Source organism: Pavona decussata, unplaced genomic scaffold (genome assembly GCF_977016875.1).
Source record: "Pavona decussata unplaced genomic scaffold, jaPavDecu1.1 SCAFFOLD_134, whole genome shotgun sequence".
NCBI classification, from domain to species: domain Eukaryota; kingdom Metazoa; phylum Cnidaria; class Anthozoa; order Scleractinia; family Agariciidae; genus Pavona; species Pavona decussata.
In genome coordinates, this window is record NW_028145547.1 from 2,205,155 (window position 1) to 2,231,697 (window position 26,543).

General features: G+C 36.2%; 1 protein-coding gene across 1 annotated transcript in view; it reads left to right on the top strand.

Annotated features, from left to right (window-relative positions):
* The first annotated feature begins 5,256 nt into the window (after positions 1 to 5,256).
* The window catches only part of LOC146467677 (uncharacterized), a 37,168-nt gene continuing 15,881 nt past the window's right edge, over positions 5,257 to 26,543 (top strand). Inside the window, exons 1-9 of the mRNA XM_085125645.1 lie at positions 5,257 to 5,326; positions 9,072 to 9,647; positions 10,894 to 11,357; positions 12,434 to 12,611; positions 13,342 to 13,461; positions 13,779 to 13,850; positions 14,237 to 14,812; positions 16,035 to 16,498; positions 17,074 to 17,251. Of these exons, the coding sequence (XP_084981771.1) occupies positions 5,257 to 5,326; positions 9,072 to 9,647; positions 10,894 to 11,357; positions 12,434 to 12,611; positions 13,342 to 13,461; positions 13,779 to 13,850; positions 14,237 to 14,812; positions 16,035 to 16,498; positions 17,074 to 17,251 (2,698 nt within the window). The remainder of the gene's footprint in view (positions 5,327 to 9,071; positions 9,648 to 10,893; positions 11,358 to 12,433; positions 12,612 to 13,341; positions 13,462 to 13,778; positions 13,851 to 14,236; positions 14,813 to 16,034; positions 16,499 to 17,073; positions 17,252 to 26,543) is intronic.

The following is a 26,543-nucleotide window of genomic DNA, read 5'->3' on the forward strand; positions in this document are numbered from 1 at the left end:
GGTTTGTTTAGCAGAACCCCTGGAGTCAAACATTCATTGTATTGTCAAATAGAGTTGCAACGAATTTAGGAGACTATTAGCTGATTAATAAGAATTTACTTTTAGCAGTGTTGCTTATTTGTATTTTTTTAATGTATGTGATAGACAAACTTAAGAGTCATTGTTAAAAATGAACTTTATTTGAAATGTAGAAACGTTTTGAAACCTAAGGTGAAAAATAAACTTGTGGGACAACAGGTCTCTAAAATTAAACCTGATTATATACAGCAAAACAAAGTGTCCAGACTAAACATCTTTTGACATCATAAATATATTACAGGAGTTAAAAGAAAAGAGTGGATAAATGGCAGTAACACACTGACATTTTAACGTGGTGAGTACTTATTTCACCGGCAGACTAATTTAAATCACGATATTTTGTAATGATGTACCATTGGTATTGTGATCACGCGCTAGGATGTAGTAGCGTGTGTTTCAAACTTATTACCGCGTACTTTGGAAGTACCCATGCTACGCGGTTGAGCCGAGAGAATCACTTTCAAGACAAACGAGACGACATTTAAAGGAATACTGATTGCCGGCCGAAAAAGTCAGTTCTAGAAGCAGTAGAAAAGAAGAAAACCTCTTTTTTATCGGCTTGTCTTTTGAGCTTACTGCCGCCTTCTATTTTCGTGACGAAACTTATTGCATCAAAACCCCACACATTGACTCTATCGGTGTCACCTTTCTTACACTTTTCAAAGAGAGATAAAAGGTACCACGGGTTTCATTTTTGCGGATGATTCGGAGTGGGCTTGCCCGAGGTAAATCATTTTTGCCGGAGTAAAAGTGTGTGGTGTGACCACAGCTAATATGTCTGACTTTTGTAGAAACTCTTTTTAGATTTGAACGCATATTCCAGGAACTGTCTGATCTATCAGAGAAACTCTTGGAGCATCGCTAACAAAAAAAATACATACACGCTAGAGTTCCTATTCAAAGCAATTTGGCGAAAGTCAGCCTATTTAAGGGTTGTGGAAATGTGACAATAGCAGTGCACCGGATTACTAATTTAGTTGAGGGCGACGAAGGAGCACGATTCCTAGTCTCATCGTAGCCGGTCAAATCGAGATTTCGGCCCGGAATCCTTCTCGTCTTGCACTTGTTTAGAAATGCCGCTGATATTTAACACTGGCGCTTTCGTGATCGCATCTATTAATTGCATGGATTGTTTCGGAAAGGAACATGTAATCGAGTCCTCAAGTCCTCAGCGAGATCAGCTTAGTTTCAACGTTTTGAGAGAGTAGATTGCGCCTTCGCTTGAATTTGAGAAGGAGATAGTGAGCGATCAATATTAAGTGGTTAAGTGGTTTCCCAGTTCCGAAAGGGAGTTTGTTGGGTATTTACACGAATTTTGCTTCTAGTCTAATTTTGCGATTCAATAAAGTCTTCGAGTCCTTAACTTAGACGTTCAAGTTTTTCGAGATCAACTTATATAGTCGGTGTTATTCTCATCTAGTGCACAGTGATCATGATCAGAGAACAAACGGCAAGTCATCAAAAGTGAAGCAGATATACTATCAACTGTTACGGCTGTAGGAACAAAATTAGCATTTGAGAAATATCTACTTTAATTTGGCTAGCCCTTGGACGATTTTGGGTCATTAAAGGTTTCTAAATGTTTGTGTCTTTGAATACTAGCAGTAATCAAAGATTGACGGAGAATGTGCGCTTCAGGCCTTGAGTAGCACCAGAGCCCATGGCCAGGTGTCTCTTTCTTTATTAATTCCACGAGTCAGCCATTTTATGAGAAGATTTATTTTTAGAACCGTTTTTCTTGCAAAATGGCATTATGTATGACAATGTAACTGCCATTGTTTTTCTTTGACTGGACATTTCAACTGTGGGCATTCCAAAGCGTCCCCCGAGACCCATTCTAAAAATAAATCTACTCAGGACAGGGTTGACTCCAAGGCTCATTGAGAGATAGCAGCTCTGGGTTATGGCTTGTGCAAATTCAGCCTCCACCCTTCCTGTCCATTTCAGTTTGGTTATTTCATTGTGATTATTATTATTTAGGATGTTCAAAGCAAATTATGTTAAAGTTGGTGTTTAATAGGGTGCCAAACAACAACCAGCTGCCTTAGGCAGTCTATGACTTAATGATAAGTTCATCGTTTCTACAACTCAGTACCGCTGATCTCCCATTCCATAGGCCGTCTTCCCTTTGACGTATACGTGTGTCAATTTTGGCGGTCTGAAAGTCGGAATTTAAACCCTACATGAAAGTGAGGCAGTCAGGCTTCATGCAGGCGGGGCGAACGTAGATACCAGTTCCCGCATAATAAATGCCTCTGAAAAAGATCTACTGGAGAGGAGGGGGGTTTATCTTATTCCGTGTTAAAATAAGACGTGCATTCTCCTTCGTTGAACACAGAGAATGCCTTCGCAGGGCCAGATATATATTGATACATTCCTGGAGGCGAAAGGGAATCAAGCTGCTTTGAAAAGTTGGTTAAGGGTTTAAATTTCTTACAAGAGCTGATCGCTAAGGGAGGTTCGACTGAATACAATTGGTTTAGAAGGGAAAATAACAATTTTAAAACAACCCGCTGAAAGAACAGAATAAAAGACAGCAAAAATCATAGCTCTGGGTTTAAATCATGCTTTAGACCACATCTTCCTGAAGTTTGATCTTGTATAGTGCACTTAAATATAGAGCCGAACGATAAGTTTTTCATGCTATCAGTGTAGCGTATAAAAAGAGACATTTTTATGCCTGGTGAACACAAACGTCTATCTGGTACTTTTAGTGTTAATTAAAAAGCCAATATAGAGCACGAAGTTTGTTTAGCAGAACTCCTGGAGATCAGTTAAAGATTCATTGTATTGTCAAACAGAATTGCAATGAATTTAAAGAGACTCATTGAATTTACTTTTAGCAGTGTTGCTTATTTTTATTGTTTTTAATGTATGAGAAAGACAAAACTTAAAAGTCATTGTTAAAAATAACCTTTATTTGAAATGTAGAAACGTTTTGAAACCTAAGGTGAAAAATAAACTTGTGGGACAACAGGTCTCTAAAATTAAACCTGATTATATACAGCAAAACAAAGTGTCCAGACTAAACATCTTTTGACATCATAAATATATTGAAGTAGTTAAAAGAAAAGAGTGGATAAATGGCAGAAACACACTGACATTTTAACGTGGTGAGTACTTATTTCACCGGCAGAGTAATTTAAATCACGATATTTTGTAATGATGTACTATTGGTATTGTGATCACTCGCTTGCCATAGGATGTAGTAGTGTGTGTTTCAAACTTATTACCGCGTATTTTGGAAGTACCCATGCTATGCGGTTGAGCCGAGAGAATTGCTTTCAAGACAAACGAGACAACATTTAAAGGAATACTGGTTGCCGGCCGAAAAAGTCAGTTCTAGAAGCAGTAGAAAAGAAGAAAACTTCTCTGTTATCGGCTTGTCTTTTGAGTTTACTGCAGCCTTCTATTTTTGTCACAAAACTTATTGCATCAAAACCCCACACATTGACTCTATCGGTGTCACCTTTCTTACACTTTTCAAAAAGAGATAAAAGGTACCTCGGGTTTCATGTTTGCGGGTGATTTCGAGTGGGCTTGCCCGAGGTAAATCATTTTTGCCGGAGTAAAAGTGTGTGGTGTGACCACAGCTAATATGTCTGACTTTTGTAGAAACTCTTTTTAGATTTGAACGCATATTCCAGGAACTGTCTGATCTATCAGAGAAACTCTTGGAGCATCGGTAACAAAAAAAATACATACACGCTAGAGTTCCTATTCAAAGCAATTTGGCGAAAGTCAGCCTATTTAAGGGTTGCGGAAATGTGACAATAGCAGTGCTCCGGATTACTAATTTAATTGAGGGCGACGAAGGAGCACGATTCCTAGTCTCACCGTAGCCGGTCAAATCGAGATTTCGGCCCGGAATCCTTCTCGTCTTGTACTTGTTTAGAAATGCCGCTGATATTTAACACTGGCGCTTTCGTGATCGCATCTATTAATTGCATGGATTGTTTCGGGAAGGAACATGTAATCGAGTCCTCAAGTCCTCAGCGAGATCAGCTTAGCTTCAACGTTTTGAGAGAGTAGATTGCGCCTTCGCTTGAATTTGAGAAGGAGATAGTGAGCGATCAATATTAAGTGGTTAAGTGGTTACCCAGTTCCGAAAGGGAGTTTGTTGGGTATTTACACGAATTTTGCTTCTAGTCTAATTTTGAGATTCAATAAAGTCTTCGAGTCCTTAACTTAGACGTTCAAGTTTCTCGATATCAACTTATATAGTCGGTGTTATTCTCATCTAGTGCATAGTGATCATGATCAGAGAACAAACGGCAAGTCTTCAAAAGTGAAGCGGATATACTATCAACTGTTACGGCTGTAACAAAATTAGCATTTGAGAGATATCTACTTTAGTTTGGCTAACCCTTGGACGATTTTGGGTCATCAAAGGTTTCTAAATGTTTGTGTCTTTGAATACTAGCAGTAATCAAAGATTATAGGAGAATGTGCGCTTCAGGCCTTGAGTAGCACCAGAGCCCATGGCCAGGTGTCTCTTTCTTTATTAATTCCATGAGTCAGCCATTTTATGACAAGATTTTTTTTTAGAACTGTTTTTCTTGCAAAATGGCATGATGTATGACAATGTAACTGCCATTGTTTTTCTTTGATGGGACATTTCAACTGTGGGCATTCCAAAGCGTCCCCCGAGACCCATTCCAAAAATAAATCTACTCGGGACAGGGTTGACTCCAAGGCTCACTGAGAGATAGCAGCTCTGGGTCATAGCTTGTGCAAATTCAGCCTCCACCCTTCCTGTCCGTTTCAGTTTAGTTATTTCATTGTGATTATTATTATTTAGGATGTTCAAAGCAAATGATGTTAAAGTTGGTTTTTAATAGGGTGCCAAACAACAACCAGTTGCCTTAGGCAATCTATGACTGAGTCATAGTATTGACTTAATGATAAGTTCATCGTTTCTACAACTCAGTACCGCTGATCTCCCATTCCATAGGCCGTCTTCCTTTTGACGTATACGTGTGTCAATTTTGGCGGTGCTTAAGTCGGAATTTAAACCCTACATGAAAGTGAGGCAGTCAGGCCTCATGCAGGCGGGGCGAATTAGATACCAGTTCCCGCACAATAAATGCCTCTGAAAAAGATCTACGGGAGAGGAGGGGGGTTGATCTTATTCCGTGTTAAAATAAGACGTGCATTCTCCTTCGTTGAACACAGAGAATGCCTTCGCAGGGCCAGATATATATTGATACATTCCTAGAGGAAAAAGGGAATCAAGCTGCTTTGAAAAGTTGGTGTAGGGTTTAAATTTCTTACAAGAGCTGATCGCTAAGGGAGGTTCGACTGAATATAATTGGTATAGAAGGGAAAATAACAATTTTAGAACAACCCGCTTAACGAACAAAATAAAAAAAAATAAAAAAATCATGGCTCTGGTGTACAATCATGCTTTAGACCACATCTTCCTGAAGTTTGATCTTGTATAGTGCACTTAAATATAGAGCCGAACGATAAGTTTTTCATGCTATCAGTGTAGCGTATAAAAAGAGACATTTTTATGCCTGGTGAACACAAACGTCTATCTGGTACTTTTAATGTTAATTAAAAAACCAATATAGAGCACGAGGTTTGTTTAGCAGAACCCCTGGAGTCAAACATTCATTGTATTGTCATATAGAGTTGCAATGAATTTAGGAGACTATTAGCTGATTAATAAGAATTTACTTTTAGCAGTGTTGCTTATTTTTATTTTTTTAATGTATGTGATAGACAAACTTAAGAGTCATTGTTAAAAATGAACTTTATTTGAAATGTAGTAACGTTTTGAAACATAAGATGAAAAATAAACTTGTGGGACAACAGGTCTCTAAAATTAAACCTGATTATATACAGCAAAACAAAGTGTCCAGACTAAACATCTTTTGACATCATAACAGTATATTATGTAATGATAAGGTTCATCGTTTCTATAACTCAGTGCCGCTGATCTCCCATTCCATAGGCCGTCTTCCTTTTGACGCATACGTGTGTCAATTTTGGCGGTACTTAAGGCCATGTCCACACGTATCCGGAAATTTTTTTTTCCGCAAATATTTTTTTGCGGATGCGAAAATTTTCGCGTCCACACGCAGCGTATTCGAATCGTTTTTAGCCGTCCACACGTATCCGATTGTATCCGGAAATTTTCTGATTTGCTCTAGTTTGCAGCTCTAAAATTCTCTCTCCATTCTTCTTCGAGCGTTGTGCCATTGATAAAATTGCCCCACTATGCGCTTGTCCTTCTTGGTCGAATCCAGAATAACAATATCAAAAAATCCTGTCGATCTCTAATGTATTGGTTCTGTAAATTTATCATAGCTGCATTTATCTGAACGCATGATATCAAACTAGAAATCAGAGCAACTAACAGAGAAGCTGCAACCCGGCTTGCTGTACGCCATGTTTGTTTATAATGCTCGCCGTGAAGACTGGATCCAAGAGAATGACGAAAGCGTATTCAAAAATTTCCGGATACGACCGTCCACACGTATACGTATTCGTATCGGATAAAAAAATTTCCACTCTGGAGAGCGTTTCCAAAAATTTCCGGATACGGCCGGAAAATACGCTGGATACGTGTGGACGCAAGCCGTATTCGTAAAAAAAAATTTGCGTTTTCACAAATTTCCGGATACGTGTGGACGACGCCTAAGTCGGAATTTAAACCCTACATAAAAGTGAGGCAGTCAGGCTTCATGCAGGCGGGGCGAACGTAGATACCAGTTCCCGCACGATAAATGCGCCTGAAAAAGAACTACGAGAGAGGGAAGGGCTGATCTTATTCCGTGTTAAAATAAGACGTGCATTCTCCTTCGTTGAACACAGAGAACGCTTTCGCGGGGCCAGATATATATTGATACATTCCTGGAGGCGAAAGGGAATCAAGCTGCTTTGAAAAGTTGGTTAAGGGTTTAAATTTCTCACAAGAGCTGATCGCTAAGGGAGGTTAGACTGGATACGATTGTTTTAGAAGGGAAAATAACAATTTTAGAACCACCCGCTGAAAGAACAAAATAAAAAACACAAAACATCATAGCTCTGGGGTTAAAACCATGCTTTAGACCACATCTTTATCAAGTTCGATCTTGTACAGTGCACTTGAATCTATAGTGTGGGCCGAAGGATGTTTTTTTTTTTTATGATATCAGTGTATAGCGTATAAAAAGAAACATTTTTATGCCTGGTGAACACAAACGTCTATCTGGTACTTTTAGTGTTAATTAATTTAGCAGAACTCCTGGAGATCAGTTAAAGATTCATTGTATTGTCAAACAGAATTGCAATGAATTTAAAGAGACTCATAGCTGATTAATAAGAATTTACTTTTAGCAGTGTTGCTTATTTTTATTTTTTTAATGTATGTGATAGACAAACTTAAGAGTCATTGTTAAAAATGAACTTTATTTGAAATGTAGAAACGTTTTGAAACCTAAGGTGAAAAATAAACTTGTGGGACAACAGGTCTCTAAAATTAAACGTGATTATAAACAGCAAAACAAAGTGTACAGACTAAACATCTTTTGACATCATAAATATATTACAGGAGTTAAAAGAAAAGAGTGGATAAATGGCAGTAACACATTGACATTTTAACGTGGTGAGTACTTATTTCACCGGCAGGCTACTTTAAATCACGATATTTTGTAATGGTGTACCATTGGTATTGTGATCACTCGCTAGGATGTAGTAGTGTGTGTTTCAAACTTATTACCGCGTATTTTGGAAGTACCCATGCTACGCGGTTGAGCTGAGAGAATCACTAACCAATAGAGAGCAACACAAACCAATAGAGAGCGCGATGTTTGTTTAACAGAACTCCTGGAGATCAGTTAAAGATTCATTGTATTGTCAAATAGAATTGCAATGAATTTAAAGAGACTCATAGCTGATTAACAAGAATTCAGTTTTAGCAGTGTTGGTTATTTTATTTTATTTTTTTAATGTATGTGATAGACAAACTTAGGGGTCATTGTTAAAAATGAACTTTATTTGAAATGTAGAGACCTTTTGAAACCTACGATGAAAAATAAACTTGTGGGATAACAGGTCTCTAAAATTAAACCTGATTATATACAGCAAAAAAAAAAAGTGTCCAGACCTAAACATCTTTTGACATCATAAATATATTAAAGTAGTTAAAAGAAAACAGTTGGTAAATGGCAGAAACACACTGTCATTTTAACGTGGTGAGTAATTATTTCACCGGCAGGCTACTTTAAATCACGATATTTTGTAATGATGCACTATTGGTTTTGGATCACTCGCTAGGATGTAGTAGTGTCTGTTCGAAACTTATTACCGCGTATTGACAAGCTTTGTTTAAATCTCTGTTCAATTACTTCATAACTTAGAGATGATATTACCATTACGAAACCTTGTTACGCTTAGTACAGTTTAAATAATCTTCTGGACGTCGAACCTGGACGTATTCAAAAAGGTTGAAAATAACAGAAAAGACATTATAAAAGGGGTTCTAAAAAATTGTATATAGAGATTTCAGGTACCATTTATGTACGAATCATTACAGTTGAAAGGCAGCTATGATCATGTATTTGGAATATACGTACTTTTATCTCAAGCAAATATCTTTTTTTAGAGTGAGAAGAATACTTTTTCAACTTCAATAATGTTTTTTTACTTTCTTTCAGAAATGCAATGAGGTCACTACACTGGCTGCTTATCTTGCAGCTATTCATTACATTTATTTATTTTCAAGGGAGCGACGGTAAGGTTTTTATTCACTAAGGTTATTCAAATTAATACGTGAACCAAGTAAGTAGCCTCGCTCGCCACGAGTTTCTCCGACCAGTATACCAAAGATCACGAATACGATTCCATTCCCATCTCATTCATCCATCTCTTCTATTTCGTCACATGCTCGTGGCAAGAAAAACATTTCACCTTTCTTGCTAAGTTAACATTTTATTCCGAAACATTACAAAAGTTCCAAACAAACCACTGTCAAATCTTATTTTATGCTCAATCTTAAACCACAGGTGCCTTGTGCAGACGCCCCGTGGATATAACATTCGCAGTAGACGCGTCAGGCAGTGTTGGTGAATGGGCATACTCCAAAGAAAAGGATTTCGTTAGCAATGTCGTACGCCAGTTCGGAATCTCGCGGTCAGGGACACATGTAGCAGTCATTGTATTCAGCACAAAAGCAAGTGTTCAAATACCATTAACTCGTCACTTCAGTTATCCAAGTTTCCTTTATGCTGTTGGACGCCTTCCCTATACAAGAGGAGTAACAAGGATAGATTTGGCACTAAAAACGGCAGCGGAAGAGGTGTTTCTAGAGGATGGAGGTTGCCGGAGCAATGTTCCAAAGATCCTGATATTGATGACGGATGGATATCAAACTCGCACAGAAGATTCGGTAGCGCTTGATAAGGCAATACTTCCTTTGAGGGCTATAGGCGTCAAAGTGTATGCCCTGGCAATAGGGCGCTACATCAAAGACTATGAATTGAGATTGATTGTAGAGAAGAAAGAGAATATTTTTCGAGTCAGCACTTTCCCTGGTATTATAAACATAGTAAGACGCCTCACATCAAAGGCATGTGCAGAAGGTAAGTAAGTACTGAGCAACCCGAGCAAGACAAAACGTGCACTCTAATCATAATCAGTTAACCCCAAAGCACCTCAGTTACTAGGCCTAAAAGGAGACAGATTTTACCCCTTTCTTCCAATGTAGCATCGAGCATCTTAGCTATGACGATGCAACGAAACTTTGAAGGTATATAGCACCCACAATGCTTTATCCTCCGAGACTGAAAAATGAAGTGGTAATTACTTTTCTCCATTTTTTCAAAACCGGAAATCAAATCAAATGCTCCTTTTCATGAATGAAAATAAACACAAAAACAGACAAAACGCTTTCCTCAATGAAAATTTTATTGAGACTTTCGTTTCAAAACCGAAAGCGTACAATTTTCACGGTGAGCAACACGCCAAGCGATGCGAAAATTTGGCCGAATTCATTCACCGAAAACACTTAGGAATAGTTAGGAAATTAAAAATAACATAAAAATAAAAATAAAAATAAAAATAAAATAGTACATCAGTACAAATTCACAAACAAACCTGTAGGCTTTTATGAGGTGAATTCCCAGAAGCGCTCAGGCAATTTTGAGCAAGTCCGCTAATGATTCCTCTTTGCTGTAACAAAACCAAAATCCGTTCTTCTGTTTCTTCGCCTTGAAATCTTGGATTTCTACTGTTATAGCTGTCGAGTATTCCTAAGAAATTCTTCTTTCGATTGACCGCTCGTGAAGGTATATATCAATCCAAGAAGGCATAACTGATTTGGCACAGGTTCGGCTCGATGTCGAGTCGGTGCAGCCTGTAATTCTATGATCTCCAGATGATCGCAAAGTTAACAGCCCACTAACAAACCGAATGAATTACCAAACAAAACCTATTCGATTACGTCACCCATGAGTTAAAAACAGGCTAAATTAAAATTGCTCAATAAGGGACAAAAAGTCTTTCTCTCACTCCCCCCCCCCCCCCACCCCTCAGGTGAAATAAATTTGATAAATGGTGATGCCCAATAACGCATGCCTAACCGCTTTGGAAAAAGCATGGTTTTATTAATATTCTGGTGTTTTAATCTTTTTCTAAATTTATTAATGCAGGGAAAATACCAAAGAAGGGCATCTTCGCTGTTTTTCTTAATTGTGTTGAAAAAATTTATCTTCACCTTAGTTATTCTGGTGACCTAGCCCTTACCATACAAATTACAGTAAGTTTTTTTCTTTGACAGGCTGTGTACATCCATATATATTTTTTTCATTTTGCATTTTAAAATGACAGCTATTCCTGTGGCCTTTGCCATCTATCCTCTGAACAAACAAACCCAAGGAAAAGACATTGGCGCACGCCGAGCTCCCACGGCTTCTTTATACTTTGTGAATACTTCACCGGGACTTTACGGTAGACCCGGCGGATCGTTTTATCTACAAGGAACACCCAACAGTTTCATCGACTTCCCAAATAGAGATGGTGGCAGACTTGACACACGGAGTTCGATTTCCATTTTTCTGTGGGTCTACCCCGAAGGGAAACCGGGTCCGATAATCAACTATCGAAGGAAGGGACACGGTGTTGGACTTTGGTTGTCAGAAACAAGCCTGCTTGAGGGACACATTTACAACCGTCGTTTCTCTTACAGGAAAATCATGTATTTTGATCGCTTTCTGCCGAGAAAATGGTACTTTGTGGGACTAATGTACGATAACACCAGAGGCATTGCTGTCTTGTGGGTCAATGGTCGAGTGGTAAGATGCAAGATATTTATTTTCAATATAAACTATTGGGCATAAAGCTTTGCCGTTGGTTTCGACTCGAGTCGAGGACCTGGAATCTCTACTTTATACTACCATTCTTGTGCAAAATGAACAAAGACTACTTATTTACATAACCCAAACTTACCATTTATTATCTTACCCTTTTCAGTCACTGCTGTTATTTATTTATTTATTTATTTATTTATTTATTTAATTTATATATTTACAGTATTTGCAAAGTCTGTTGGTATTTGGAAGTGTTCATCTGTTGGACCCAAAAGAACTGCCTGTGCAATTAATAGTGCTATATACCAGCTTCATAGATATCCCCATTTTCAGTATAATATTACCAGATTATTATCTGATACAACAACGTACGGTACTAAAGAATGCAAATGCACACCAAGAACATTATAAGTGTTTGAACTGTTTCTCGAAGCAATCATTGCTCGGTAGCCGAATTGCTTACTTTCTTCGTCCTAGTGAACTTTTGCATACGGCGCCACAAACAAGATAACATTTCACTATATCAATTTCCAAGTGTCATTTCGAGTGACAGTGCTGCGCTCCAGATCAGTAATGGTTCGTGAGATTTGAGGTCAACAAAAAAAGACATCTGTGGAAGCTTTAAACTGTTCATTCAGTTCATGATCTCAGTCGTGGTCCACAACCCTTGAATGGGTGGTGATCCGACGTTTTCTCCGCCCTTTACATCATCAACATCATGATCATCACTATCATCATTATCACCATCATCACCATCATCATCATCATCATCATCTAAAACATGGCATTTCTTCAATCATGTTCAATGCATTACTCCTTCTGAATTAAGACGAGTGAGAAGATTTGCCAAAGACACGAGACAAAATATGAACAAGTTCAGTTAGCGTCGACATTTAGAACAATCGAATTTAAAGGGGTTGAGAAATGCTTAATATTGCAAGGAGCGTGATAAATTTTAAATGTAATCGTTATACGAAAGTATTGAATCGTTGTGAAAAAAATTTCAGAGCTGAGTGACTATCGCTTCGGTTGTATAACCTGTTGATTACCTGTGATTTTAGGTCTCTCGAACAAGTATGAGCCGCATTTACCTGGCCACTCAGCATCCAATTCGAATCGGAGCCGTAAACAACGTGCGACAGTATTTTAGAGGTCGTGTCACATGTCTGCAACTGTATGGGATAGTGTTGAATGCCAATCAAATAGCCAGCATACAGAAGAAATGTGCTGCAAAGGATCGTAAGTAGCAAGAGTAAATACACGGAATGGAATAGTTTGTTTTAGTTTGTTTGATCCATTCCGCCCCAGAAATTTAAATAACTTATTTGTGTAGACTAGTTGCTTTGTCGGTGTAAGTTAAGTACAAATTACCACATTGTAACATACCCATTTACCAGTTACTAAGGCGAGAAAGGTTTTGTTGCTGTCATTCACGATAGTCTTTCACTGCTAGTTACAAGAACGTTTGACACTTATCCTTGAACCTAACCGGGTCTGTGGTGTATTAGAACAATTAAACATAAATGTAAAAAAGACTTAATTGCAATTACTTTAATCATAGCGAATATGTACCTTTAGTTTCTAGGTACTCCACTCAAATAATTGCAAAATAAATTAGAAAGTTCCAAATTCAAAATAGCGAGTTAAGGTTAGAAATCCCAAGTGGCAGAAATCGAAGTAACCAAACCAGTGTGCTATTTACAAGTGTCGTCGGAGAGTTCAACTTAGTCTTCATACCCTGAAACAAACTCCAGATACTGGTCAGAGCGGGAACTGAGCCTTGAACCTCCGGATTTGGAGGCGTTTTAACTATTCACACCTAACATACACACACTTTATTTCAATTCAGACTACTGTTGCACAATAACATCCCGATGTCTCCGAAAAAACAACAACAAACAAACGCAACAACAAAAACATCACCACAATTGCAACTAATCTGTACTTGGTCCATGTTTTCTTTTTTTAGAGAAAGATCCTTGTCTTTCCAGTCCATGTCAAAATGGCGGAAGCTGCATTGACGATGAAAAACAAGAAACCGGTTATCGCTGTCGCTGTAGACCAGGATACAGTGGGCACAAATGTGAAGGTAAAGAATATCATCATCACTAAATTGTTTATTTCTTTGCTGGGTTGTTTCAAAATTTAATGGTTCGAGAGAGGCATGTTAGCAGTATTCTTGTCCATTAGTTTCCATTAATTCTACAGTGGAATCATTTTACCAATTAACGATTAACATTAAGCGGCCTGGACATGCGTCGCCTTTAAAGAAATAATATGACCCAATCTTCATCAGGGAGAAAAACGCTCTCGCGTCAGTGACAGCATAATATTCACATTCCATCCATATCCTTCCTTAAACATAGTTGAAGCTGTCATAAAATTCACGTTTGCTCATGTTTACAGTCAAGCCATTGTGGCCGGCTACAAGACCCACAAGCAGACCAACTGGAACATCCACCCCGCGGGGAACATCAGGTAACTTCAATAACTTCCATAATTTGTTTTTACTTTCTTTCAGAAATGCAATGAAGTCACTACACTGGCTGCTTATCTTGCATTCATTACATTTATTTATTTTCAAGAGAGCGACGTAAGGTTTTTACTCACTAAGGTTATTCAAATCAATACGTGAACCAAGTTAGTAGCCTCGCTCGCCACAAGTTTCTCCGACCAGTATACCAAAGATCACGAATACGATTCCATTCCCATCTCATTTATCCATCTCTACTATTTCGTCACATGCTCGTGGCAAGAAAAACATTTCACCTTTCTTGCTAAGTTAACATTTTATTCCGAAACATTACAAAAGTTCCAAGCAAACGACTGTCAAATCTTATTTTATCCACAATCTTAAACCACAGGTGCCTTGTGCAGACGCCCCGTGGATATAACCTTCGCGGTAGACGCGTCAGGCAGTGTTGGTGAATGGGGATACTCCAAAGAAAAGGATTTCGTTAGCAATGTCGTACGCCAGTTCGGAATCTCGCGGTCAGGGACACATGTAGCAGTCATTGTATTCAGCACAAAAGCAAGTGTTCAAATACCATTAACTCGTCACTTCAGTTACCCAAGTTTCCTTTATGCTGTGGGACGCCTTCCCTATACCAGAGGAGTAACAAGGATAGATTTGGCACTGAAAACGGCAGCGGAAGAGGTGTTTCTTGAGGATAGAGGTTGCCGGAGCAATGTTCCAAAGATCCTGATATTGATGACGGATGGATATCAAACTCGCACAGAAGATTCGGTAGCGCTTGATAAGGCAATACTTCCTTTGAGAGCTATAGGCGTCAAAGTGTATGCCCTGGCAATAGGGCGCTACACCAAAGACTATGAATTGAGATTGATTGTAGAGAAGAAAAAGAATATTTTTCGAGCCAACACTTTCCCTGGTATTATAAACATAGTAAGACGCCTGTCAACAAAGGCATGTGCAGAAGGTGAGTAAGTACTGAGCAACCGGGGGCAAGACAAAACGTGCACTCTAATCATAATCAGTTAACCCCAAAGCACCTCAGTTACTAGGCCTAGAAGGAGACAGATTTTACCCCCTTCTTCCAATGTAGCATCGAGCATATGACGATGCAACAAACCTTTGAAGGTATATATTACCCACAATACTTTTTCCTTAGAGACTGAAAAATGAGGTGGTAATTATTTTTCTCCATTTTTCCAAAACCAGAAATCAAATCAAATGCTCCTTTTCATGAATGAAAATAAACACAAAATCAGACTAAAGGCTTTCCTAAATGAAAATTTTAGTGAGATATTAAGGTCTTTTCTTACGTTTTAAAACCGAAAGCGTACAATTTTCACCGGTGAGCAGCACACCAAGCGATATGAAAAATTGGCCGAATTTATTCACCGAAAACATTTAGAAATTGTTAGGAAATGTTAGGAATACGAAGAATCGGTCAATTAAAATAGTACATCAGTACAAATTCACAAACAAACCTGTAGGCTTTTATGAGGTGAATTCCCAGAAGCGCTAAAACAATTTCTAGAAAGTTCCTCTGCTGTAACAAAACCAACATCCGTTCTTCTGCTTCTTCGCCTTGCTACTGTTATAGCTGTCGAGTATTCCTAAGAAATTCTTCTTTCGATTGACCGCTCGTAACGTATATATCAATCCAAGAAGGCATAACTGATTTGGCACAGGTTCGGGTCGATGTCGAGTCGGTGCAGCCTGTAATTCTATGATCTCCAGATGATCGCAAGGTTAACAGCTCAGTAACCAACCAAATGAATTTCCAAACAAAACCTATTCGATTACGTCACCCATGAGGTAAAAACAGGCTAAATTAAAATCGCTTATTAAGGGACAAAAAGTCTTTCTCTCACTCCCCCCCCCCCCCCCCGGTCAATTAAATTTGATCAGTTAACGGGGATGCCCAATAACGCATGCCAAATCGCTTTGGAAAAGCATGGTTTTATAAGTATTCTGGTGTTTTAATCTTTTTCTAAATTTATTAATGCAGGGAAAATACCAAAGAAGGGCAACTTCGCTGTTTTTCTTAATTGTGTTGAAAAAGTTTATCTTCACCTTAGTTATTCTGGTGACCTAGCCATTACCATACAAGATAAAAATTACAGCAATCTTTTTTCTTTGACAGGCTGTGTACATTCATATATTTTATTTCATTTTGCATTTTAAAATGACAGCTCTTCCTGTGGCCTTTGCCATATATCCTCTGAACAAACACACCCAAGGAAAAGACATTGGCGCACGCCGAGCTCCCACGGCTTCTTTATACTTTGTGAATACTTCACCGGGACCTTACGGTAGACCCGGCGGATCGTTTTATCTACAAGGAACACAAAACAGTTTCATCGACTTCCCAAATAGAGATGGTGGCAGACTTGACACACGGAGTTCGATTTCCATTTTTCTGTGGGTCTACCCCGAAGGGAAACCGGGTCCGATAATCAACTATCGAAGGAAGGGACACGGTGTTGGACTTTGGTTGTCAGAAACAAGCCTGCTTGAGGGACACATTTACAACCGTCGTTTCTCTTACAGGAAAATCATGTATTTTGATCGCTTTCTGCCGAGAAAATGGTACTTTGTGGGACTAATGTACGATAACACCAGAGGCATTGCTGTCTTGTGGGTCAATGGTCGAGTGGTAAGATGCAAGATTTTTATTTTAATATAAAACTATTGGGCATAAAGCTTTGCCGGTGGTTTCGACTCGAGTCGAGGACCTGGAATCTTTACTTTATACTACCATTCTTGTGCAAAATGAACAAAGACTACTTATTTACATAACCCAAGCTTACCATTTATTATCTTACCCTTTTCAGTCACTGCTGTTATTTATTTATTTATTTATTTATTTATTTATTTTTTTAATTTATTTATTTACAGTATTTGCAAAGTCTGTTGGTATTTGGAAGTGTTCATCTGTTGGACCCAAAAGAACTGCCTGTGCAATTAATAGTGCTATATACCAACTTCATAGATATCCCCATTTTCAGTATAATATTACCAGATTATTATCTGATACAATAACGTACGGTACTAAAGAATGCGAATGCACACCAAGAACACTAAAAGGGTCTGTTTCTCGAAGCAATCATTGCTCGGTAGCCGAATGGCTTACTTTCTCCGTCCAAGTGAACTTTTGCATACGGCGCCACAAACAAGAGCTGAGTGACTATAGCTTTGGTTGTATAACCTAATGATTACCTGTGACTTTAGGTCTCTCGAACAAGTATGAGCCGCATTTACCTGGCAACTCAGCATCCAATTCGAATCGGAGCCGTAAACAACGTGCGACAGTATTTTAGAGGTCGTGTCACATGTCTGCAACTGTATGGGATAGTGTTGAATGCCAATCAAATAGCCAGCATAAAGAAGAAATGTGCTTCAAAGAATCGTAAGTAGCAAGAGTAAATACACAGAATGGAATAGTTTGTTTGATCCATTCCGCCCCCGAAATTAGTAGTATAGGATATGATGGTATAGGCGCATTTTCCGAAATTGCGACAAAAAAATTGCGCCAAGAAATTGAGCCAAAAAATTGCGACAAAAAATAGCAAAAGTATTGCATTTTAGACTCATTTACAAGCGAAAACATGGACACCGCAAACCTGCAAATAGCAAAAGTATTGCATTTTAAAGCAAATAATTTCCCAAGGTCAAATCCAAAAAGGCTTAAAGAGAAACCGCTTATATATAATATGGAGAAAATTCCAGAAAAAAAATCTAATCATATATATATGGATTCATTGGAAAAATTATCAAAATCTGAATTATTACAAATTATTTTTAAGCAGAATGAGAATGTTGCTGCATTAACGAAACAAGTGCAACAATTAATCGAACTAAACAAACCAGTTCCAGCTCCTCGCACTAAAGTTGCTTCAAAAATTATGGAGCGACCTATTCCAGCACCACGTAAAAATGTCAAGCAAATGATTAAAGAATATGAGGAAAATATTAAGCCAGTTCCACCTCCCCGAACTAAAATAAAGCAAGTGAATAAAGCTTTGAAAGGTTTTACTGAATCATATGAGGTTAATATAATAGATGAAACAGACCCTTTAGTTCAATTACAGAAAACTATAAAAAAACTAGGATTTTATATCAAAAACATATTAGAGACAATGAAGGGTTTAAAGTTTATTGAAACTCTAAAAGTAGAATTTGAGAAAACAACAGGTGATGTATTTATATCCAAGGAAGCCTATTTTAACAGTAAGGCTCAAACAATTATCAACCAAACAGAAATTGCTGAAGCACTAAAATTGGCTGCAGAAGAAATCTTGAATAAGATAGCTAAATGGATATCAGAGGGTTCAGGATGGGTTATTAAATCAATCAACAATCATTATATAAATATTGTGCATTATCAACCAACAAAGGGTTCATCATATCTGAAACTACCAATTGAATTACAACACCCTCGTAAAGGATTAATTAATCTGCAGAATAAAGACAATGAATGTTTTAGATGGTGTCATGTGAGGCATCTATGTCCAATGGATAAAGACCCACAGCGTATTAAAAAATCAGATAGAAAATTCCTCGAAAATCTTAATTATGATGGAATTGAATTTCCTGTATCCATCAAGGTGATAAATAAAATTGAATTACAAAATAAAATCAATATCAATGTTTTTGGTTATGAGAATAAGCAACCATATCCATTATTTGTCTCAAAAGAAAAGTTTGAAGATCATATGGAATTATTGCTTATATCTGAAAATGAGAATAAACATTTTGTGTACATCAAAGATTTTAATAGATTTATGTTTAACAAAACCAAGCATGAAAATAAGAAACATTTTTGCATGCATTGTTTGCAATGTTTTAGCACGAAAGATGTGCTTGATGTCCATAGAAAAAACTGTATTGCAATAAATGGAGAACAAGCTATTAAAATGCCAAGTAAAGATAACAACATTTTACAATATAACCATTACCACAAGCAATTACCTGCTCCATTTGTAATATATGCCGACTTTGAAGCTTTAACAGAGAAGATACATGGTTGCCAGCGGAATAATGATAAATCTTTTACAGATGCCTATCAAAAGCATACAGATTGTGGATATGGGTATAAAGTTGTTTGTTGTTACGATGATAAGTATACCAAGGATGTTCAATATTATAGAGGTGAAAATGCTGTTTACAAATTTTTAGAACAAATGTTAGAAGAAGTACGTTACTGCAAAAACATTGTCAAATACAAATTCAACAAGCCATTGAAAATGACTAATGTTGATGAAGAACAATTTAAAAAAGCTGATAAGTGTCATATTTGTGGTATATTGTATAATGACAAAGATATAAGAGTCAGGGACCATTGTCATATTACAGGTTTGTTTAGAGGTTCAGCACATCAAGATTGCAATTTGTCGTTTAAACTCACTGGTAAGATACCTGTGGTTTTTCATAATCTGAGAGGATACGATAGTCATTTCATAATGCAGCAGATTGGTGAAATTGTTAAAAAACATACATATGTGAATGGAAAAGGCGAGGAGTGTCAAATGAATGTCAATGCAATTCCAAATAACATGGAAAAATATATGGCTGTTATGTTGGGAAATAGTTTGGTATTTATTGACAGTTTTCAGTTTATGAGCCAATCACTTGCTAATCTTGTTAACAATCTTCCAAAAGATGCTTTGAAATACACGAGAGAATTTTTCAAAAAGGATAAATATTTCAATTTGATGACGAAGAAAGGTGTATACCCATATGATTACATGGATAGCTTTGATAAGTTTGAAATGACTGAATTACCATCAAAAGAAGAGTTTTATAGTCAATTGAATAATGAGCATATTTCAGATGAAGATTATGACCATGCAAAAAAAGTTTGGAAAACCTTTAAAATAGAAAATATGGGAGTATATCATGATCTTTACTTAAACAGTGACATACTTTTATTAGCAGATGTTTTTGAAAATTTCAGGAAAACGTGTTTGGAATATTATAAGTTAGATCCATGTCATTATTTCACAAGTCCGGGTTTGAGTTGGGATGCTATGTTGAAAATGACTGGTATCAAATTAGAACTTATGACTGATATTGATATGTTCCAATTTATTGAAAAAGGTCTAAGAGGTGGTACCAGTTACATTGCTAATCGATATGGAAAAGCAAATAATCCCTACATGAAAGAGTATGATGAAAAAGAACCATCTTCTTATATCATGTATCTTGATGCAAATAATTTATATGGTTGGGCTATGTCACAATATCTTCCAACAGGTGGTTTTAAATGGATGTCTCAAAATAAAATCGATGAACTTGACTTAGCTAAGTATGATTCCTCATCAAAAAAGGGATTAATATTGGAAGTTGATTTGGATTATCCTACCTCACTACATGATCTTCATAATGATTTCCCATTAGCACCAGAACAAGTTTGTGTAAAAGAGAATATGTTGTCGAATTATTGTAGTACGATAAAAGAAAAGTATAATATTTCCATTGGTCAGGTTCATAAATTAATTCCAACTTTGTCTGAAAAACGGAACTATGTATTACATTACAGAAATTTGCATTTATATCTTGATCTAGGTTTGAAAATAACCAAGGTTCATAGAGTACTTGAATTTGATCAATCTCCATGGCTAAAACAATACATAGATTTCAACACTCTTAAAAGAACTAATGCCAAAAATAGTTTTGAAAAAGATTTCTTTAAACTTATGAATAATAGTGTATTTGGAAAAACAATGGAAAACCTCAGAAAAAGAGTTGATGTAAGGTTAGTCACTGATGAAAAGAAACTTGTTCAATTAACATCAAAACCAACCTATGTTTCAAGTAAAATTTTCAACGAGAATCTTGTGGCTGTTCATAAGATCAAAGAGACATTAACCTTAAATAGACCAGCATATGTTGGGATGTGTATTCTAGATATAAGTAAAACACTAATATATGATTTTCATTATAACTACATCAAATCCAAATACGGAAACAGAGCAAAATTATTATTTACAGACACTGATTCTCTAACGTATGAAATTCACACAGAAGATTCCTACAAAGATTTTTGGAACGACAAAGATAAATTTGATAACAGTGATTATCCAGAAGATAGTCCATTTTATGATGCTAGTAATAAAAAGGTAATAGGTAAGTTTAAAGATGAAGCGGCTGGCAAACCGATAACAGAATTCATTGGTTTGCGTAGTAAAATGTATTCATACACCAAAGATGATGGCACCAACAATAAAACTGCAAAAGGTATTGCGAAAAATGTGATTAAAAAAGTCATCAAACATGAGGATTACAAAAATATATTATTCAACAACGAGCAAATGTATCATAACATGAAAACGATCAGAAGCGATTTGCATATCCTCAAGAGTTTTTCACTAAACAAAGTTTCATTGTCATGTTTTGATGATAAAAGGTATATACTTGATGATGGCATAAATAGTTATGCATATGGTCACTACCGAATAAAAGAAGCAGGAGATTGAATCACCAGTATATGCCGGATTAATTTTTCAAAGAATCAATAACGTGTTCAATTAATAATTCAATTTTTCGATTTTTCAAAGGTTGTAAACATTCACATATTTTAATCAATGTTGAGAAAAAGCCATTTTCTCCACTTATGAATTTTTCTTTCAAATATTTTAAACGATGTTCAGTGATATATCCGATAATAGTTCCATCATTTTGATAATTATAATATCTCAACATACTATCAAATATTTCTGAATTACATTGGCGATTATATTTATAACATTTGTATAATAATTCGATGTAAAGGTCTCTCATATAATAATAATGTAGATTTCATTTTTTATACGGTTTAAAGAATTGTCACTATTATAAAATATGATAGAAATTTCTGATAAAAAACGTGATTATTCGTTTGTGGCAAATAATCATACCAATAAAAAATTTGTAAAAGCCATCAATTGTAGTAATAATGAGGTGACATACTTTAATAGTATGTATGCTATTCAACAATATCTTGGTATTAATGCAGGGATAGTAAAAATGGTTTGCGAAGGTATTAACCACTGCAAAACTGGAATTTCCAAAAAGAATGGTATTTCTTACAAATTTGAATATGTTAAAAAAGAAGATATGCCGGATGATTATATCAAATCATCAAGAACAGGAGAAAAAAGAATGAGATTATTAAGCGATGAAGAAAAATGGGCTAAAAGAACATATACCTGTGAATGTGGTCAAACAATGAAAAATCAATATAAAAATTATCATAGAAAAAAATGTGGAGAAAGAAATTAGCTATTTTTTAAAGCTTATTCGAAGACACATTTTATTACAGTTCTTAAATTTCAAAAGATGGTGATAATTCATTTTATCCCTCATCTTCATTAGTTTCATCATCAGATGAATCATCAGAAGAATCAATGGAAGAATCAGAATACTCATTAAAAAAAATGTATTTTTTAGAGAACATATTAGAATCAAAATAATCATTAATTTCAGTATCGTAAATTGAACTTTTTGTTTCAGTTACTTTATCATAAATTTTCTTATAGTCGAGATCTTGACTATATTTAATCATGTATAATAATTTATTTTTCCAATAAGGATCATAAAATGGTTTTTTATTTGATGGCATGTTAGCAAGATCATTTAATTCATCAAAATCTTCAATGATACCCTTCCAGTAGTATGCGTCATCATGTGAATATGCCAGTTCATTGAAAAGTTTTTTTTTCCAATCTATATTATCCATATATGATATATGATATATTAATTTCTGTTTAAACCATTAAATTCTTCAACGGTATCCAAGAATTAAAGTCATCACTGTATCCTTTCCATTTCACTAAAGCTTGTTTTTTCTTGTGATCTTTCCGGATGACTTTGTCTATTCTAAATACCTCTTGTTTTGCTTTCAACAATTCAGCTTCATAAAAGCTGCCTTGTATCTCTTCATTATTGAGATCTTTCAGTTTGTAAGTGATTGGATTGGTGTATTGGATTTTATCGATAATGAACACTTCTTCAGTCCAATTTGGTGTATAACCTTTATCAAATACTTTTCTTTTATACTTTGATATCCTGACCTTGTCACCTACTTTAAACTTAGGCAATTTTGGTTGCCTCATATCACCATATAGGTTAAAGAAAACAGTTCCTTTATTTTTCTTTTTTCTGGCTTCTGTTGGTGTCATTTTGATTGAACTGTGTTTAGACATATTATACTGTTTCAACAACATGGGTAATATATCCAGGTACATTGTATTGCCTTGGGCAGTGAACTGCTTCCACATCTTGGTTTTGATTGTTCTATTCCATCTTTCCACCACTGATGATTTTTCTTCATTTTCTGTTGAATAGAGTTTTATGTTGTGTTTATGGAGTAAGTCTTTCATATGTTTGTTGTAGAACTCTGAGCCTTTGTCAGTCCATAGATACTCTGGTTTATCCCCTTCTTTGAAAATCTGTTGGAATGCTTTGGTTACAGTTTCACCTTTCTTATCTTTTAACGGAACAATCCAGCCGTATTTACTGAAGATATCTATAACCATGAGAAGATACTTATAACCTTTGTTCCATTTACTCAACTGTTGCATTTCAACAAGATCAGCAGCCCATATTTCATCAACATGATTAACAATAACACGCCGTCGAGTAAAGTTACGCTTTATGGGTTTATGCAGTTCATCAGCTAATGTTTCTTGCCAGTTTTTACTCGACGGCTTTTGGCGTTTTTTGAAGCTCCAAGTCCAAGCTTTTTCTTTGTGGCTATTGCAGCTTGAGCTAAGCTTGTACCCCAAGGTCTTTCACGATAAGGTATTTCAGATATTCTTTGTAGCATAATATCATCAGCTGCGTGTTTATCGGATAATGATCTAGCATTACCATAATCTATATCATGTTGTTGGCAAATAGCATCTAGTTTATTTATTGGTTCTCGATAATTGGGATCATTTGATGCTAATCTTTCTTCTAATTTTGTGCCAGGTCCACAATAATTGTATTTTTTCCCCTTGGGAGTTCTCATATGTAATTCTCCAAGTTTGGATAGTTGTTTTTGAAGATCGAAACCACTCCCATCGAGATCCTTTCTGTCAGTAACATATTTTTTATTAGGACGTACTTTGGTAGATAATTGATCAAGCATTTCAGAACCTGTCTTCTTTATAAAAGGAGTAGCTTTTTCTAAAGCATAATCAAGAGCCTTCTTTTGTAGCTTGGGATTTCTCAATGCTTCAGATCCGTAATATCTACCCATTTCTACAGCCTTTTTACCCAACCATGGGATACCATGTTGAATTAACATATCAGTACCAGTTGATGCTAAAGTATCCATTATGCCCGCCCCTTTGTGCGGGCTGCTCCGTTTCCCTGATTTTGTTTAACGAATTTGGTTTTTTTTATCCCGCATTCTGCACAAGTACAAAAAAACATTAATCTATTATTTTTTGTTTGGAAATAACCAGAAGGTTCAACACATTCAGTTTGTTTTTTCTGTTTAACACAATACGATTTTACCATTTATACATATATATTACACAATATTTTTGAAATAATTTATAATGAATTCATGATTATCACTATCAGTAGTATTCAAATGTAAATTGGAATTATGAATTGTTTCTAGAATCGATTTTCCTTTTTGTCTTTCAAGCAGATAATAGAGACACCAATATCCACATAATACAGAATCTCGATCTTGAATTTCATCTGATGAATATATCAAAGGTTTACCACTTGTTGCAAGATATTTTTCCACTTCTTTTGGCATAGGTAATCCGAAGCTGTCAAAATATTCAGCATATTTGTTTCCATTTCGATATGCAACCCAATGTGTGCCTGATCCGATATAATCATCAAGATTTATGATCCCCACTTCATTGTTTCTGATGAACATGGGTAATTTATCTTTGCTGAAAACTCCTCTGAAATATTTGATACCAAGCTGTTTAACCCAATTATTAAGATCAAAATTGCTAAGCGGAGTATTAATAAATTCTACAAGATATCCCCGATTAGTGGAATGTTTTTGAAAGGACTGTTTTTTCCCAGTAGTAAACCTTTTCCTTTTTTGGAGGTTTTTTTTTTTACTCCCATGCCTATGGGTTGTTTCCAAGTACCATAAAATGGAGGTGGTCTATAATCAGCCGGAAGAACCAAACCACCATTGGTATTTTTTGGAACATAAACTGGTACAGACCGTCTCAATCTCTCTCTATCCACTTGTAAACCTTTTCCTGTCAATGCATTCAACAATAAAGGAACGCCAATTGAAGCCAATAATGTACCCAAGACACCACCTGATTGACTCTTTGTCGGTTTGATAACAATCTGTCCACCAGTATGAATTGCATTAACGATTTGTTTCTTTTGTTCATTTGTCAACCAATCTTTATACTTTATCAATTGATCAACTTTGTTTTGTGGAATTAAGAACCCACCAACCTGTCCTTTTCCGAATATCTTATCAACACCAAGACTGGCAAGACCAGATAATGCTCCAGTAGCCAGTGGACCAGCAGCTTTTGAAGCTAGACTTGTTACAGCTGGAAGTGCCCTCGCACCAAGACTGAATAATGATGACCAAAGGCTCCCTCCCATTTTGACTGCTTTTCGTATCTGTGTTTTTGATATTTTAATGTCAGAACCAGTGCCATTTGCCATTGATTTTCGTAATCTATTTATTTGGGACTTTGTTAACATAAGTTGGTCAGGTCCATTTAGTTCATCATGTGATAATCTGATTGTTATTGCTGAATTATTTCTCAATGCTTTTGCTAATTTTTGTTTTTGTCCTTGAGACAATTTTACACCATGTGAATGATAGCTAGTCATATCTTATATATGATATGTGTAGATAAAATTATATTTATCTGAATAAAAGCTTGCCGTCTTTCTGCACAAGTTCAGCATCTTGTTCGTATAAAGTAAGGGCATAAATTGAATAGTTTGCATTTGTGGCACCTGATAGTTCATAATGAAATACCAGTTTCGTTGTTCCATCTCTAATATCCGTCTTTTGTTTTGTTAGATCAAAGTATAAAAACCCGAATAATGATTTGAAATTAGAAGAATTCAAAAGTGTACCTTGTCCATATTCATTGTTTGCATGAACATACTTCAGTACATCTCGGTAAACACGTGTCATATCAGTTGATGGGTTGTAGTGCACATCAGGATATTCATTACCATTTGCCACAACCAGATGAGCAGATGATAGTGCTCGATCATTAGCAACATTGAATGTGTTGTACAAGAAAGGATTAGTCGTTTGTGCACCAATATTGGCATCATTGATGATGAACACAAACACATGTCTTGGTCGTTCGATGCCAGTTGATATTGTAAATGTACCAGATCGTAGTCTAGTACTCAATGATCGCTCAATGTTTTCACGCAGATATGTCCATTTATGTGGTTTCATAAACTGATCAATGTATAATGATTGTCCTTCTGAATTGAAAGTTATTCTTGGCACAACTAGTTGCATCCTCATTATCATAACACGGCACGCAGCCCCAGCTTGCCAAATAAGTTTATTATCTGATTCAATTTGTAGATTTATTTCCATTCTTGTTGAAGGAAGAAGTTCATCTCGTAGTGCCTCAAAAAATGAATAACGGTTAAGAGTAATTTCTGTTGTAACATCTGATGATAAACCCAAAAGTGCTTTTCTTGCAGCAAACCCTTTATTGTAATTTGCCTGAGCAGGTCTTTCTTCAGCATGTCGTTTT